This window comes from Chaetura pelagica, unplaced genomic scaffold (assembly GCF_000747805.2).
Source record: "Chaetura pelagica isolate M959 unplaced genomic scaffold, ChaPel_1.0 scaffold31, whole genome shotgun sequence".
Classification (NCBI taxonomy): domain Eukaryota; kingdom Metazoa; phylum Chordata; class Aves; order Apodiformes; family Apodidae; genus Chaetura; species Chaetura pelagica.
In genome coordinates, this window is record NW_009952481.1 from 2,602,142 (window position 1) to 2,619,900 (window position 17,759).

The window sequence follows — 17,759 nt, forward strand, 5'->3', positions numbered from 1 at the left end:
CCTGGCTTGAGAAGAAGGATGGTACATAAATCATTACAAAACCCAGGATGAATATTCTCGTCCTTTGTGCTGCTGTAGTCATAGCTGGCACAAGCCCATCTTCTCAGTTCACAATGGCCTTATTCAGGTACTCCACCCAGACTTCATACCTAGTACTACTTTAATCATTTAAGTAGGAGGCTTTGCTGGGTTTTAGTGTCAAACATAGTTGTATGAGTAAAGCTGCAGGAGAAACATCATTTCATAGATGTTAAAAAGAACAAAGGCTTCTGTTCCTCAGTAGTAAGAAGAGTGCTGTCACTCTGAACTCTTTGTAAATTGAGAACTCTGTATTGAGAAGCACTAAAATGTTCTGGGATGTAATTTCAGTGCAATCACTGAAAATGACACTCAAATAGAAATGCCAGGCCTAAAATTATTTTTAGGGGTTACCAACCTGCATGCTAATGGAGAGAGAGAAACAAATATCAACAAATGACACAGGTTTTATTTTCCATGCAGTAAGCCAAACATAAGGAGATAAACTTTCTGAAGAATGACAGTTTGGTCCCAGGTTGAGAATTTATATGAGTTATTTAATGGTTTGGCTGTAAAGTCAAAACTAAAGTGGTTTGTAAATGAATTCAGTCATTGGCTGCTGCTTTTGTTATGAACACAGTTCCTCTAAAAAAAGAATCAGATTTTGACTAATGGAAAAATATCATATAAAAGAAAATAAAAAAGATTCAGGATTAGAACCAGAGTTTCCTGAACTTTGGTGCCAGTTCTTATACATATTTAACAGTGGAAAATTAGCATAGTGAAGCTCTAACACGAAGATGTTCTCAGGGCTGGCCTCATCATTTCTCCCTTTCTCGATGAATGGAATTAATTATATATTTTAGCTTTGCTTCTTGAGCGTTGTCCTCTAGGGTAAGACAGCCTTAAGTTTAAAGTACCTGGAATGCTGTCACCATTTTGAGGCTTCCTCGTAAAAAATAAAACAGAATAGCAAATGATTCCTGAAACACTGGTGATGTTAATAGACTTTTCCTCAGTAGCAGAGTCTTGTCTTTGCCAAATAAGGGATCTTAACACTGCTTGCTTCTTGCATCTGCTATTTGCGGTTGTCCCACTAGTACATACATTGTTGAAATATAACAGAGCTTTAACACTATGGTCAAAGAAAATATTCTTGTATATCCAGTCTAACGAATGTATCTGCCTAGAATATGATCCTGTAAAAAGAATCAATCACAGCATTCATTTACAATTTTAAAATGTTTTAAGTTATTTGATAGACAAGGTGATGCAAGACTGAGTATAAAAGTAAAAAGGAATAAGCGTAAGCTGATAAATTAGTACATCATAAGTGGTCATACTTCATACAGCAGTCTGGTTATTATTGTGGAGTTGTTGGAGATTTTCTGTTTGTGTATACTGCTGTATACACATAATTGTGAAACTATTAGGTATATACAGGCATAAAAAGTAACAACTTTTGCTCAAACCGGGGGTTTTGAGACCTAAAAAAAAGCCCGTGACCTTCTCCTTTCTTATGCTTCTGTGCACACATAAGTATTTTCAAGTACCAGATTCACCTTTGAAATAATTAATTTTGTTTAAGCAGTTAAAGAGTTGAGCACTTAAATTAGAGTTGGAAGCTGAAATGGTGGAGTAGATTTTGAAGTGCAATGCACAGGGACAACTTGCCAAACCAGTGTTCTTTTGCACCACAAGAGAAGGAGTGTTCCAGAGATATCTATTGGAAAACTTGTCCTCTTGATTTGGTTTCCATATCAAAGACAAAGAGGGCTGTGAGAAGTGGCTACATCTACCTGTGCTTATTTAACCTTCCAACAACTGGGGCATTGTCAATCTCTTGCCTGTGCAGGATAACACAGCGTCCTGGCTGCACCCTCAGCTTCTGTCAAAGGGCAGGAGCAGATCCATATACCAGCTTAGTGCTTGTGTGTTCTGATCTGTACTCCTATGACTCTCCAGCTAGGTGATTCTGGATGCCTGTCTGGAGTAGCTCACACTCCATCCAGAACAGAGAAATTAGGCTTGTACCAAGATGCTGCTTCATTGGCAACAGGCACCTGAAGCAGTTTAGGAACATGGCAGGGGTGGCTGTTGAACTGAGCATATCCCTAGTGTATGCTAGTCAGCAGCCTTTAACTAAGAGGAAGAACTAATCTTCATTATTGAATAACTAGTAATTTTTGTACTTCATAGAAGGTAGTTATGGGAATGAAAAAGTAAGATAGCAAATGTTTAAATGTATTTAGGTAAAAATCAGTTTGAAGAAATCTGAGGGGAGGAGGAAAAAAACCCACACATAGAAAAAAATTATAATCCAATGGACTTCTACAACTCACCTGGTCTACTTATTTCTGAAACATTTGTTTACATCTGAAGATTTCGAGATGCCTCAATTGCCCATCCATATTGTCTGCCATTAATTCACCCTCTTAAGGCCCTACTGATATTGATGCTGTCTTGGAAGATCATGTCCAGGCAGCCCTTAAGATCTGTTCTTCACCCAGATAGCAACTTTGCAAGCCAAGTCCCCTGCAATCTCTGAGATGCACCTGGGCAAAACTCCAAGGAGGAAGGAGGAAAGGTGCTTCTTATGCCCACTTTCGTGGCTGGTTGTTAGAGCTGTTTCTGTGTGCTTCAGCTGTTCCCCAGCTGCTTTGACCTATGTGCTGATGACAGCCACCTGGGAGTGTTATATTGGCAGCCTTGTCAAAGCTGTAACCATCCTTTTCCCATGCACTCTGAAGGATGCACAAATTTCAAGTTGAAGAAGACCTTAAGGGAGAAAGGGATGTGACTGTTCTGCATCAAGGTTCCTACCATGCCCAGTTAAGAAAGCAATCTGAACTGGATTTTAAAGTCTTGTGCTGGTATCTACTAAACAGTGTCAGATCAAATATTCAACATACAGCCAGTGGAGCAACTCAAGGATTGAACTAAAGGAGTAATTTAAAATATGATTGTGTTACTCTTCAGTGATTTTTCCATGTAAATTGTATAAAGTAAACTGCTAGGTATGGTGTGCAGCCAAGAAGATGCAGGCATACTTAGAGGTGCTTTCCAGCCATGATGATTCTGTGACCATAAAAGGCATCACTGAAAAGACAGCGTGAAAAGATGCAGGTAACAATGAAGATGTAGATCCAAGATACAACTAAAATTACTTTTTAAAAGATCAGGCTTTATGTAAACAAAGATTTAAAAGTCTGTGTTGTTCATTACGTAAAGTAAAATTCACAGTAACACCATTTTTTCCTCCTGCCATTTCATAAATGTTAGCATAAGGTTTTTATTTCAGGGGTTGTGGAAGAAATACTGTGGATTAAATGGAAATGCAAAATTGTTTTACCATTTGAAATAGGATTGGATAACTGGCTGTCTACAAAAATTACTAATTAAAGTTGATTGTGATGGGATATAAAACAAAATGAGTTGCTGTTAGTTACAGATGATGATAGCTGATTTCTAGTGATCCAAATTACCATGGTTAAAATTACTTCAGTTGTTAGTAAAATTTCCTAGCTTGCTGCAATTTACCATTAAGTTCACCATACAGAGGGCAAGAATGAAAGTTCCTGATGCTCATGCCTTATTTTTGATTCCTTGAAAATATAAAATAATTCTAAAAGAAACGCCATTGATATTTCAGATTTATTACCTTCATGTTTTCTTTTCTTCTTTTTTTTATTTTTATTTTTTTTTACATTTTTGTGAGATAGCTGTTGTCCAAATAAAACATGCAGATCTGACATTTCAGATGCTTGGGCATAAACAGTCATCTTTGTCTACCTGCATTTATTGAAACTTGAATTTCGTGCACAGTTTTCTTTTAGGTGAAAATCCGATGGTTTTGCTTGTGAGTAGCTCTGAATTGATCACTCCAACAGCCCATCCTTCCCCTTTGGCCCCTGAACTGGATGGCAATTTTATAAGCTTTAAGCATGACAGCTCAAATTTAGAGGACTCCAGTGTTGAATCTAGTGTCCCAATGTGGCATCATTACCCAGTATAAGGCTTATAAAACTTGCTAATTATTGTGCACATCACAGGACCAATCTGAGGCAGAGTGCACAGAGGAAAAATTTCACAGCACAATAAAGAGTGAATCAAGTACATTTACTGAAAGAACAGATGTAGCCAGAGGCATCAATACATGCTGTAACCAGGAGTCCTTCATTTCATTCTGAGTCCTTTTTCACCACTGAAGCAAAGTGTTAAAATAAACTTTGTTCTAGCACAGAATATATTTTTTGGTCCTTGAAGTGTTTTCATCTCCAAATTCTGTTTAGTAACTATTTCTTTATTATGCAACCAACAAGTGGGCAAACTCCACAGAGGAGTAGAGTGAACTTTAACATCCATGTTAAATCTACATGGATGTATTTTGTTCTACAGCAGAAGTAAGGGAGAGGCATTCTTATGTCCTTAGTTTGTTAAAACTATACACTATTCATAGCCTGAAATCTACTACCCCATATTTAGTTAATCTTCACTTGTGAAGCCATTTGTTTGCCTTGACTGCACAATAAAATTAGCTCTTTGCAAAATTTCTTCAGGTAGTTTCTTGACACGTTTTATTTACTCAGTCAGAGATGCAAATATTACCAGTTAGAAACACATTATCAGTAGGGAACACAGTCCTGTCCTTGCAGTTTCTAAGGAGCAGTGAGGTGAGTTAATGAATGAATGGGTTACTGAATGAATACATTAATAAATTGACCTTTAACCTCCAGAGATTTCAGTCCAAGTCTTTATTCAGTAAACAAGTGTATAAAAGCCTCACAGTCTGCAACCTCAGAGTAATTTCCTTACACTGCAAAACAAATGAAAAATTCAAAACACAATTGACCATGACTGAGAATCTCCAAGGTATATCAGACTTGGATGAAGACAGGGTGTAGATCAGGTTAGTGTTATACTTCAGTTTATATATTCATCATTAAGAAATAAGAAGGGAAATTTGTACTCCTGATCAAAGGGTCAATTCAGTTCCTTCAGAACACATATTGCAGCTTTTAGGAGCTTCAGTATTCTTCCACTGCATAGTTGTAATTAAATAGATACATTTTTGCTGGAAAATGAGCATCTTTGTGGAACTTAACTGGGTTGTGCTACAACATTACTGATTAGGCTTGTGGAAAGTTCAGAGTAGTTTGGACAGCAGACTTTCTGTAATGAGACACTGCTGTGTGTTTTTCACTGACATTAGCAGTTAATGCCATCTATGTGAACACCTGTAGAAAATAATGCTTATAACTACTCAGGAATTAGGTACCAGAGGACATCTACAAAATGCCACCAACGTTAGACCTAGGTGTGATAAAGATACATCTCTGCATATCCACATGCTTCTGTATTAAAGGGAGTATAATGCTTTAGGTTAGAATGGCCAAAAGATTAATTTTAAGCTCTGGAAATTGAAGGCTGAATGTTAAATATTGTTTTATTCCTATCACTTATAGCAATTTCCCTCAAATATTTGTAAGAAAATGTTTTTTCCCCTCAGCTTTAGACTGCCAGGATAGCATTGTTTCGTTCCTTCAGCTAACCAGTGTGTCACTTGATCTGTGTATGGCACTAGTGGTGCATGCAGCCACAAAGTTCTTTCATTAACAAGTTTGAAGCTCGGGGAATATGTTTAAGAAATGTTCATGTTCACAAATAATTAGACATGGAGTGTTTGTATCAGTTTAATTGGAGTAGTAACATTTATTAATTGTGTTCTTTTGCACAGTGACTCTGCAGTCACTTAAACAATTCAAGTGTAGATGTACAACATGTACTCAGAAAAGACAAAGGAACAGCTACTTTTAGGACCTCCTACTGAGGCCTTCCTGAGAAAGAGAGAACACTGAAACATAAAACAATTATTTGATCAATAGTTTTCTCTGCTTCCACTGATATTGTTAATTACTGAGGATATTTGTGATTGAAAGAGAAATTTCATTCCCCTGATGCCAGGTGCTTTCAGTGACAGCCTTACCACAGTCATAGTAAAGCTTGGAAGAGACACTGCAGACACAGACTCAGCCATAATCAACTGTCTCAGTGAGAGGGAATACAAAAACTGTGCTAGAGCTCAGGTCAGTGCTTTCTTCAGCATTACCTTCTTGATGCTAGCAGGACTAGGATCCAGAGAGGCTTCTCCTTGACTCTACCCCATTGCCTGTTGCACCAAGAAAAGGCTGCTTGGGGATGGCATCCAGTGGATGGAACTTTGAAACTCAAAGAGAGTATTAGAATACCTTTGAAACTACAACTATATCCAACCCAGTGTCAACAGGTTATTTGTTCCTTCCCCTTTCTGTGTCTTTTCTCATTCTTACCCTCAGATTCACTCTATAAATGTTTCACACTTTTTTCCATTACTGTGTTCCCTTTACTGCTTTCAAAGCCCTGTTCCTTTGCATCCTGTGGCCTTTAAAGTGATTTTAATGTCTCCTCAGTAAACTTCCTTACCTCTACACAAACATCTTCCCCTAGAAATGTCAAATAGGAGGACATTTCATGCCACTGCATTGCTCAATGAAATTCTGTATATAATTAAAGATTACCAGAAATTTTTCATCACAACATGTTTTCATTGGAAAAGAATGTTATCATAAAGCTGAAATTATTTGCTTGGATTTCAGAAAATATTCTACTGGAAAAATTCAAACCAAAACACTTTATGTTCTTTTTATTCTGTGATATTTGTTCCTTCTGGAATTTTTAAAATTTGCATGAATTGGCCTTGGTTGAAAAAGAATTTGTTATTCTGAAATGACATTATTAATTGAATTTTCTAGACCTGATTCTTCACAGGCAGTTTCCAGTTAATGGGATATTTCGAAAAGAATTTGCAATTAAAATAGTTCTTAGTTTCATACCAAAAATGTTCAAGTTTTGACCTGTTTGTTATATCCCTTTCTTTCACTCCATATCATTACTTAGTTATTTTAATTTGGAGTTCTTAAGAGCAGTTAACTCTTCTGTGTAAAGTATCTAAGGCAGTAGGATTCTGTCTTTGTTCTCAGGACTCTCACAATAAGTATGACATGAATAATAACTATTTGATGTAGAAATACTTGAGTGAGAGTCATAATACTAGTTAATGCAGGAGGTAAGATCAATTCTATCATGAGTCATTCCAGTCACTGATATGAACAAGCCAGTGCTCATGGCCCCATTGCAGCTTTGGTAAAAAACACGTTTCGTGTCAGTCATATTACAGCAAGCTGTGGGCAACCCAGGAGACTCCTGAAGTGCCTCAATGACACCTTCTTACGACAAGAAATTGACAGCCCTGCCCAAGGGGTTGCATTGTTGGACCAGATGCTCACAAGTGCAAGTGAACTTATCAAGGGCTTATCAGTTGAAGGCAGACTGGGTTGCAGTGATCATGCACTCATGCACAGTAAGGACTCTAGATTTTAGGAAAGCAAGCTTCCAGCTCTTCAAGGACTTAGTAAGTAAGATCCAGTGGGAAACGGCCCTCAGGGAGAAGGGAGCAGAACAGAGCTGGCAGATCTTGAAGGATGCTTCCCATAGCACGCAAGAGATCTCAATCCCCAGGTGTAGGAAATGGGGCAAGGAAGGCAAGAGACCAGCATGGCTGAGTCAATACCTGCTGGTCAAGCTAAAAGGCAAGATGGAGCTACACAGGCAGTGGAAATTGATAGGTATCCTGCTGATTAGTAGGACAAGAGAGGTTCTCCTCCCCCTCTATTCTGCATTGGTGAGGCCGCATCTGGAGTATTGTGTCCAGTTCTGGGCCCCTCAGTTCAAGAAGGACAGGGAACTACTTGGAAGAGTCCAGTGCAGAGCCACAGAGATGATGAAGGGAGTGGAACATCTCCCTTATGAGGAAAGGCTGAGGGAGCTGGGTCTCTTTAGCTTGGAGAAGAGGAGACTGAGGGGTGACCTCATCAATGTTTACAAATATGTAAAGGGTGAGTGTCAGGAGGATGGAGCCAGGCTTTTTTCAGTGATGTCCAGTGGTAGGACAAGGGGAAATGGGTGCAAACTGGAACATAGGAGGTTCTACAGAAAAATCTTCTTTCCTGTGAGAGTGACAGAGCCCTGGAACAGGCTGCCCAGAGAGGTTGTGTAGACTCCTTCTCTGGAGACATTCAAAACCCGCCTGGACAAGTTCCTATGTGATGTGCTCTGGGTGACCCTGCTCTGGCAGGGGGGGTTGGACTAGATGATTTCGAGGTCCCTTCCAACCCCTAAGATTCTGTGATTCTGTGAGGTTACTTGGTTGTGTAGGGACGAAGTCAGGAAGGCCAAGGTCACCTGGAGCTGAACTTGGCAAGGGATGTAAACAAAAACAAGAAGGAGCTTCTACAGGCATGGAAGCCAGAAAAGGAAGGTTAAAGAAGGCATATGCCCTGATGAACCTGATGCCTGGGAAGATCATGGAACAGATCCTCCTAGAATCATAGAATCACAGAATGTCTTGGGTTGGAAGGGACCTCAAAAGGTCATCCAGTCTAGCCCCCCTACAATAAGCAGGGACATCTCCAACTAGAGTCCCAAGCATGACCTTGAATGTCTCCAGGTTTGGGGCCTCCACCACCTTTCTAGGCAACTTGTTCCAGTGATCCACCACCCTCATATTAAAGAATTTTTCCCCAATGTCCAACCTAAATCTACCCTTCTCTAGCTTGAAACCATTACCCCTTGTCCCATTGTTACCTGTGAACAGATCTTTCCCAGCCTTCTTATAGGCTCCTTTCAGGTATTGGAAAGTCACAATAAGGTCCCCGTGGAGCCTTCTTTTCTTCAGGCTGAACAACCCCAACTCCCCCAGCCTGTCTTCATAAGAGAGGTGCTCCAGCCCTCTGATCATTTTGGTGGCCCTTCTCTGGACATGCTCCAACAGGTCCACGTCCTTCTTGTGTTGGGGGCTCCAGAGCTGGATACAGTACTCCAGGTGAGGTCTCACCAGGGCAGAGTAGAGAGGCAGAATCACCTCTCTCTATGTGCTGGCCACACTTCTCATGCAGCCCAGGATGGAGTTGGCCTTCTGGGCTGCAATTGCACATTGGTGGCTCATGTCCAGCTTTTGATCCACTAGTACCCCCAGGTCTTTTTCCACAGGGCTGCTCTCTAGCATGCCTTCCCCCAGCCTGTTTTCATATCTCTGGTTGCCCTGGCCCAGGTGCAGACCTCACAGACCATTCTTAGTGTTAGTTGTAAAAATATTCTACTTTGTTTCAAATGTTTTGTAAGAAATAGTGTGACCTTAATAGTTTCAAAGTTAGTAATGTAATGTGTAAATAGTTTTTCTTGTGGTGGTAGGTAAGTTGCCCATGGAACTCATCTAAATTATTTCTTCACAGCATAATATATTCAGATGGGATGAGAAAGAACAGTTAGTTAAACATAGTGGCTTTTTTTGATAAAACCTTTAATTTCAGCTGAATCAAGTAGCCTCACAGCTGTGAGGCTGATGTAGGTCCACGTGCTCAGGTTCTGCCAGTAGCAAAGCACAGCAGCTGCTCCCGATGGGTGGGAACATGGACACAGTAAACACACACAGAGGCCACACACATCAACCAAGATGTAACATATACATTTACACATATATTTGTTTATTTGAACACAAAAAATTGATTGCTTTAGCAGCTGGTCTTACATGCTTAGACAGTCCACTAGCTGGCCTCAGATCCTCTAGTCTCCCCAGCAGCAGGGATTTGTGTATGAGCCCTGAGATTTGCAATCCCACTCCTCATTGGCTAATCCAAATGTACCCACTCAGAACAGAGCACACCCAGACTGAAGATAGATAGAAATAGGACTTAACGAGAATATAAAGTAGACTACAGTAATCAGGCACACATCTCAGTCAGAAAAACCACCAGTTTACACTTGACACCCTTTGTTCCTCTTTTCACCTTATTTTTCCATGCTTGTTTCTCTCCAGTCTACTTTGATCGCCCCCTTTCCTCCCCACATACTTTCCCACCTGCATCCCTGATCTCCTTCAGTCTGTGAAGAGGAAGGGGATTTGTCTGGTTGGCCCTTCCTCCTGGTGGGTTTCATGAAAGACTATGGCCTGACTTCTTTGGCAACCCTAGGTGTGGCTGATTCCCTGCACCCCATTCTCACTGATTAGGCTGCTAGGGTTCCTCCCCCAAACCTGCCAGTTTTTATCTGGTCCTGTCCATGGCCTTTTGTGTAGATGGTGATTAGCCTTCAATTCACACAGCCTAGCACAGTCTGCTGGTAAAGCTAAACTACATCCTAAGTTGCTACAAACATTTCTGCCTTTGTTGAAGCAGATAAGAGTGTACAGCAACACAGCATTTTACCATGGTCACTATTGCTCTCAATGCTTCAATGGATGGACTTAATGTCAGTATCTGAACCAGCTAATACAAAAAGTTTTGTTTTGTTTTGTTTTCTCTTGATGTTTCAGGAATAAAGCACTTCCAGCAATATATTAATCCTGGATTTTTTTTCTCTTGCAGATTATCAAGTGATCTGACATTCATGAAAGAGAGGAACAAAAATCTTCCTTGCACACATGAATCCTTTAGGTAGGAATCTGAACTTTATATTTCATGACTATGCTATATATAAATAATGTTTTAAATTATTATAGCAAGGTAATGACTGTGTAGTTGGGTTTGGTAGTTGGTATAGATGAACATCCATCATATTTCAAAAGCAATTTTCAAGTTCTAATATCAACTCTAATTTTCAAACTCTAAAATATTAATCTTAACAGCTTATGCTTTTCTTGTCTGTAAAACGCTGCTTTAAAAATAATAATCCTGAAATTACACTTAAATGTACAGACCAACAGAAAATAGAATATTCAAGAGCCATGAGACTGGTAGAAGAAGATTGCTATTGTTAGTTAAATCATGTTTTGTTGGGAAAACAAAGGCAGTAGAGGAGGTATTCAGAGAAGAGAAATAAAAAAAACACTAGGTGGAAAGGGTCAGGTTTTAGCTTTTGCTGCTTTTCTAATATGAATCTGAGCAAAGTAATTGATCATTCTCTGTCTTGGTTCCCCATCTGTAAAGTAGGGATAATGATGTTTTCTTCTTGTTGTCTTGGATTTTCTTGTCAGTTTAGATGTTGAGAGTTTTAAAAAGAGATTCAGGCTCAAGGTGGGAGTTAAGTGTATAAATATTTTGATGGAGAAGGAAGTGTCTATACTGTTTTCAAGAATCTGAGGTTTCATTATTTTTCATTTTCAAAGACTGAGGAGCACATATCCACAGGTGAAAGAAGTTGTTCCGTTCATTATCACATTTTGACTGCTAATCAAAGGAAGCACTACAAAGGGTTGTTAGGATGAGGTTTATTTAAGAGTGAAATTTAGGAATAATATACTAGAAACCCTTTTACAGGTTTTTTGGGTGAAATCTAAGAGAGCTTATAGGTACTTCTGGTTTATGCAACACAGAAGTATGAAGTGCTTGATCCCAACAAATTAATTGGGTGTCTGTGTTCCCTTGCATAGCCAACAGCAGGGATGATGTATCCTCACAAACCAAAAAATCTACGTGGTAAAGGTAGACAGCTGGAATCAGTCTCAAGAAATTAAGATCAGAGACACACCTAAATTCCCTACTTTTCTGGAGCCTCTACATATCATTGAAGGCTGTACTGGGTGTCCAAACAATTCAGAATTTGGGGACTTCCAGTTAGGGCTCATTCAGAGAGGCAAAGCAGAGCTCTGGTGACAGTGCAGATCCACAGCTTCTACTTTACAGAATAATCCCAACCACCACTGACATTCAGAAACACGTCTCGTGATAACAATGCCCAGGTCTTGGATAGGGACATATACCAGTGTTGGCATTTGAGAAATTGGCATGGGGAGATAAATTCATGCAATGTCCACAGTATAGTTGAATGTGTAGCCAGTATGATTCTGGATGGTCCAACAGACTATGTCATTCTTGCTTTATTCTGTTCTTTATTTTCTATTTGGCTCCATACAGCTGTAATTTAGCCTTCTAAACTGTAATGAACAGTGGTGTTTAGAGACTGAGACTCCTTATAATGCCTTCCTCCAGGCCTGAAAGACAATCATTGTTTCTCATCATAACTAGTGGGAATGTGAATCTTGTTCAGTACAGATTGGTAAAGTACTTGCGGCAAAGCTTGTGATGGACATAATGTAATTGCCAGTTGGTGCTATACAGTTGTTTCCCTTCCTGCAAGCCTGAAAACACTGCAGATTGAATTTTTTTCCATCTGTGAAGAAGTACTTCTGAGTAAAGTCTTCTTTGTCATCTCAAGAAATTTATCCATCAGCATAGCCAAAAAGGAGAGAGAAAAGAATGTAAGAATTAGAACTCGGTTAGGACAGGGACATTTTTCTCTCAGCCCTGCTCCACAGCACTTGATTTCAGTATTGATATTTAACTTTCAGCTTCATATAGTAGCATTGTAAGCACATTTTTCTAATTTAAATTTTCATCATATCATTAATTGCAGAGTAGGGATATTTTACAGGAGGATTGAGCACTTCTGTGGATTCTAAAACCCCGGTTATCACTTCCATTTCCATCAAGTTGCACTGTTTTCTGGCGTGCAATGTGCAGCTGTTGAATACTATATAACAACTGTGTTAGAATGGAGAAATCCAAGTATAATGTAAGAATCTAGTAACTTCATTGCAATTAAACGAAAACCTTCAAAAAGGAGGCATATGATCTTTCAACTACCAGTTACTCAGCACATGGTTTTGCATGGCATTTTGCCAAATCACTGTCTACTGTGTCCCTTACAAAAGAGTGCATTCATTCCTGAAACTGAAGTGTTCCATCCCAGTATCTTCAACAATATTAGTTACCCTTTTATGAAAATATTTTCAAGTCAAAGATAGGGGAGAGACACTTTTGATGTACTTACTACAAAGTGAGCATTTTTTCTATTGAAAAACATTTTTTTAAAGAACAGGACATCTCTCCAGAAGTCTTATCAATTATATGGGAACCACAAATACCAAATAGCAGGAAACCATGGAAACATAGGCACTGGAACTGGAATGTGGTTAATATGTCTAGAGCCTTCTGGCCACTGCACTTCTGCTGCATAGATTCCTTCAGAAAGCAATACAAATATCAGAATGAAGGTTTTCTAAAATGCTTTGTAAGCATGTTCTTCAAATAAACAGAGGTTCTTGTAATTCTTTAATAGAAAATATTTTGAAAGCAATAAATCCTAAAAGTAAGATAGGACATTCAGTCATCTCATACTTCTGCACAGTCTTCTACCTGTTAATAATTCAAGTTATTTAACTTGAGCTGGAACACTGGCCTGGAAAGCATATACAGGATCAGGAAGTCCAGTCCCCAGATACCTCAACCAAGCATGTCATATATATTTCATAATAGGTGAGAGTATCTGGGAAAACTAAACGGCATTTTTGTGTTTGGGTGACTATTCCAGAAGCACACTGCTGTGATGGTAACATTTTTCTCTAATTTTTTGAACTAATTATCGCCACCTGTTCTTATTATGACATTTTCTAGAGTTTACACATTATTATTTTCCTTCTTTTGCTAATCTCCTGCTATGTTTGTGGAAGACAAGCATCCTTGCATAGAGTAAAAAGTCAATTCTTTAAATCTCCATTGTGCGACAACCTCTGTGCCCCCTGCTCATCTTTGTTACCGTGTTCTAAATCTGGTCTAAATAGGTTAACATGTTTTTGGTTTTGGTTTTTTTTCCCAAGGATAGATGACCAGAATTGTACATTAGTTTGTGGCACTAATAGGTCCACAGCCTCCCCTGTATCTCTCCTGTTCTTTTTTCACAGCCATATTGAAGACGTGGTTCATGATCATCTCATTTTTAAGAAACAGGTGCTCCCAATGAAAAATACTCAGGTCTAAATGCATTCTTTTCATCCTGTTTGTATTAATTTGGTTCTTTAGGTCTCTAGTTTCCAAAATCATCCCAATCTCTCTCTTTTGTTGTATTGACAATTTTATTATTTTACTCACTGTAATCCGTTTCTATTATCTGTCAACTCTTCACACAGAAACGATATGCCTGTAAAAGTCAGAAAAGGAATCATGTTCCCTATAGGGAAGCACAATATGAATGTTTCTCAGTTTGAAAGTGTTGTGATTTGCAAATGGTCCAACCGTTTTTTTAGAAATAATCAAATACTGTAAGTGGTATCATGTGTACATGAAATTGTTACCATTTATAGTTCATTATTTTTCCTTCACCTAAGAAAAATGTGCCTTATTCTTGCATGAGCTCAATGGTCTGTTCTCTGCATTATGTAACACCAAGTGTCCAGCTGATTTCTGAAGTTAAACACTAACCTTTGTGCCTGCTTTTGTTTACAGCCATAAAATATGCATGTGCTTACACAAAACTGGAATTTATATTTAAACGGCTTGCTCTGCACTCACTGTATGTGTACAGATTGCTGTAAATGAGTTTAAAACTAACCCAGATATTCTGCAGCCTGTAGCTCAGTTACATGCATGGAACATGCCTGGATGTTCGGAGCTAGTATATGAAGTGTGTCCAACTGTTGTTCCACTCCACAGTGTCCACAGTAAGAGTCTTTTTTTAGGCTCAGTTAAATTAACTGATGCTTCATTTGCCTTTGCACTTAAGAGACATTTGTATGCTGATGGATTATAGTTTCTTGATACAGCAAGTGAATTGCATGATGAAAATGTAGTCATCTGATAAACCACAAAGAATTTTTCCTCAGCAAAGAGGCAGCTTGTTCACATGCTGTGCTACACTGAATGGGTCTCAAGCATACACATAAATAGCTGTCAGCTATGCTTGGTAGGAGTGGAAAGCTGAGGTAAGGAGCTTCCAATTTAGATAGTAAATTATTCTTCCGTTTTGAAGAGTGAGGTTGGTTACCGAGCATCTGACAGGCGACTCACATCACCGTCTCCAAGCAGGAACCATCTTGGCAGCAGAAGGAAGAGGTTTGCTTTAAGTTTCTCTGTCTTTCCTTCAGGCTAAACAACGGGTTTAGCAGCAACTGGGACCCTTACCACCCTGAGCTGTAACCTGAATTCTGAGGACATCTAGTGGTGCCAGCCCACTGCAGGGACTGGGTCTTCATAGCTTCCCACTTGCACCCGGGTTCTGCAGCGCTGGCTCTGGCCTTAGCAGGTTAAAGAAGGAGGGGCAATTGCATTCCATCTTGTGTTTTCATCTGATAAAGTAACTGTGAACTTAGGCTACTTTTTTCCCTGGTTTCTTTTCTTTGACCTTGGCATTCCCACTTCACTTCAAAATCAAATGCAGTGAAAACCATTTGTTGAATGCACAGAACCAGTAGCATTCTTCAGCTCGGGTGGTCTTCAATTCAACAATGCCAGTCCCAAATATTCAGAAGTCATGAGACTGGCTCAAAAATAATAAACTTCTAAATAAATTTTTTATATTTTCTATTTGCCTTCTGCTAACCATTTCAAAGACAGAACTACTCTGTGACTCACGTTTTCTACTGCTGAAGTGGAACTGTAGGTGTTCCTGCACTTTTTTGATAAATAAGAATCAGCTAGCTGCAATTCAGAAAGGACTTTGATCAAGCCAAGTGATACATGTTACATGTTAAGCATTGTTATTGACTGTTGCATGATGGCCTATTTTTCAGTGAGCACTTGATCTGATTTTTCCTCCTGACATCATGAAGCAGAAATTTACATCTTCAGTTCAAATTATTTTGCTACTTGCTCTGAGTGGAGTGGGTCTGACTGGTAAGTACAACACTTGCTGAAACACTTATTTTTCCTCAAAACACTTTATTTAGAAAACTCTGAAACTTCACCCTGTCTGTCCTGACCACCACTGGAGCCTGTATATTCTTAGATTACTTTCTTCTGAAGTTTTGTATGGAGAATTTGAGTCCTGTTTTTATTGTATTATTGTATTATTTATTGTATTATTTTAATGATTACGTGGTGGCAATGGTGAAAAGCACTCACTCCATCCCTACACTCACTCCATGCTTTTCACCTTCTTGGGAATTAGCATCATGTGAATTATAACACTATTAGAGATAATGGTGTGGAACTTTAATGAAGTAAAGGCAAGCTTAGGTTGAAAAGTCACATGATTTTCATGTCAAACTTTATGTAAATTTATGGTCTATGTTCTTGGTAGAAGTTAATGAAAACTATCATAGAATATTAGAGCATCAGGTTAGAAGGGACTTAAAGGATCATTTAGTCCAACCTTTCTTGGCACAAGCCCCATCTAGATAAGGTGGCCCAGTACTCTGTCCAGCCAAATTTTAAAAGGGTCCAATGTTAGGGAAGTAGTCTTAACAGTAAACATTCTTAAGTGTATTTAAATTATTAGGGAATATTCAAATAGTGAATTAATGTCAGGCTTCCAGTACACAAAATACTCCATCCAGCTCACTGATACCTCTTTTATTACTTGTTTGACATATAAGTTATCCCAAATAGTGGAATTCTGGTTCCGTTGCAAAGTTGAAGGTAAAATTTAATTTTAAGATGACCCAAAGATTTTTTTAAAAAATGTATTTTGGTAAAAAATGAAAGGTCATACATCTACTTCCAAGCTTTTTAATTTCAAGATAACTGAACACATGTATGTTTAGGTAAAAATTGAATTTTCATTTGAAAATGGAAAGTAAAATAATTTTTCTAGCTATTTTAGATATTTGAGGTAAAATACATTTACTTTTCTGAAAGTTTTGACCCTTTTCCCAGGCAGACTATTCAGTCCATAGTTTCAAATAATGTTATTGTCCTCAAAAAAACATTCCCTGCTGAATTTATCATTCAACACTAACAACGAAGTCACTGTCAAAAAATAACTAGCTGGATTTCTGCACTTCTCTAGGTCAAACACATCCTGGAAAACCTAAGATAATAAGATGTCGTTCTCTAGATAAGGAATCCTTTTCTTGTTGGTGGAAGCCTGGCTCAGATGGAGGACTTCCTACCCACTACACCCTGCTCTACACCAAGGACAGGTAACGAGTGGTGCATATGTGGTTTGTGAGTGATCAAGTGATGATGATGACAGAAGGAGGGAACAGTAACATTAATTTATAAATGTGTCCTTATGAATCCATGTAGGTAGCCAGCAAGGCTACCTGAATCCTCAGGTAGACACCAAGGGCTACATGAGATGAATGGCTTTTCTTTGTTGGAAGAAAACATAAATCCTACCAGCCCTAGCACTTCAGCCTGCCCCTACTGAAACTCATCTGACCTAAAAACCCCTGTTCTGAGGTGAAAGGTGTAGTTTGTCCATCTTACCGAGGAGGTTCACAGCTTTTAGCTGAATGGGGTGCTCCTCTGAGGAGGGGAGCATGGAGGCTCCACAGGGCTCCCCTGGGGCAGCAGGGCAGGGTCTCCCACCAGAGCCCATCCCACCGCCCTGGCCAGGGAGCAGGGCAGGCTGGAGGAACCTGGGCACTGGGCAGCTCCCTGGGGATGGGGACAAGGACATGCTGAGGCCAGGCTGGGCCAAGACATCTGCCTGCAGGTTGGGGCTGGCCTGGTAGCGGCTGTGGCTGGGCAGGGCAGGGCTGTGGGTGGGCTGAAATGGGGGTCTGTCCCCCGGGCAGTGCTTGAGGGGGCCCCCAGGAGGCTGGGCAGAGGCAGCAGGGGCTGGTGCTGCCCACATGGCCCTGCTGAGGAGCTTTTCCATTACCATGCACCAAGCCCCATGTGGAGAAGCAGTATAGAGTCTTTGCTTCCCCTCCTGCCTTTGTAGTGAAGCTCAAGGTTCCCAAAGTGTAATAAAATCTGATGTGGGTA

The 17,759-nt window shown here is 39.5% G+C and overlaps 1 protein-coding gene across 3 annotated transcripts in view; it reads left to right on the forward strand.

Annotated features, from left to right (window-relative positions):
• Window positions 1-17,759, forward strand: part of PRLR (prolactin receptor) — a 54,738-nt gene that overhangs the window by 23,479 nt on the left and 13,500 nt on the right. Inside the window, exons 2-4 of one of the 3 annotated variants that reach the window (XM_010008734.1) lie at window positions 10,479-10,547; window positions 15,617-15,719; window positions 16,834-16,966. In XM_010008734.1, the coding sequence (XP_010007036.1) occupies window positions 15,650-15,719; window positions 16,834-16,966 (203 nt within the window). In that variant the 5' untranslated portion in view covers window positions 10,479-10,547; window positions 15,617-15,649. Of the gene's footprint in view, window positions 1-10,478; window positions 10,548-15,616; window positions 15,724-16,833; window positions 16,967-17,759 lie in introns of those variants that run through there. The other 2 variants (XM_010008735.1, XM_010008733.1) reach the window with 2 other exon arrangements.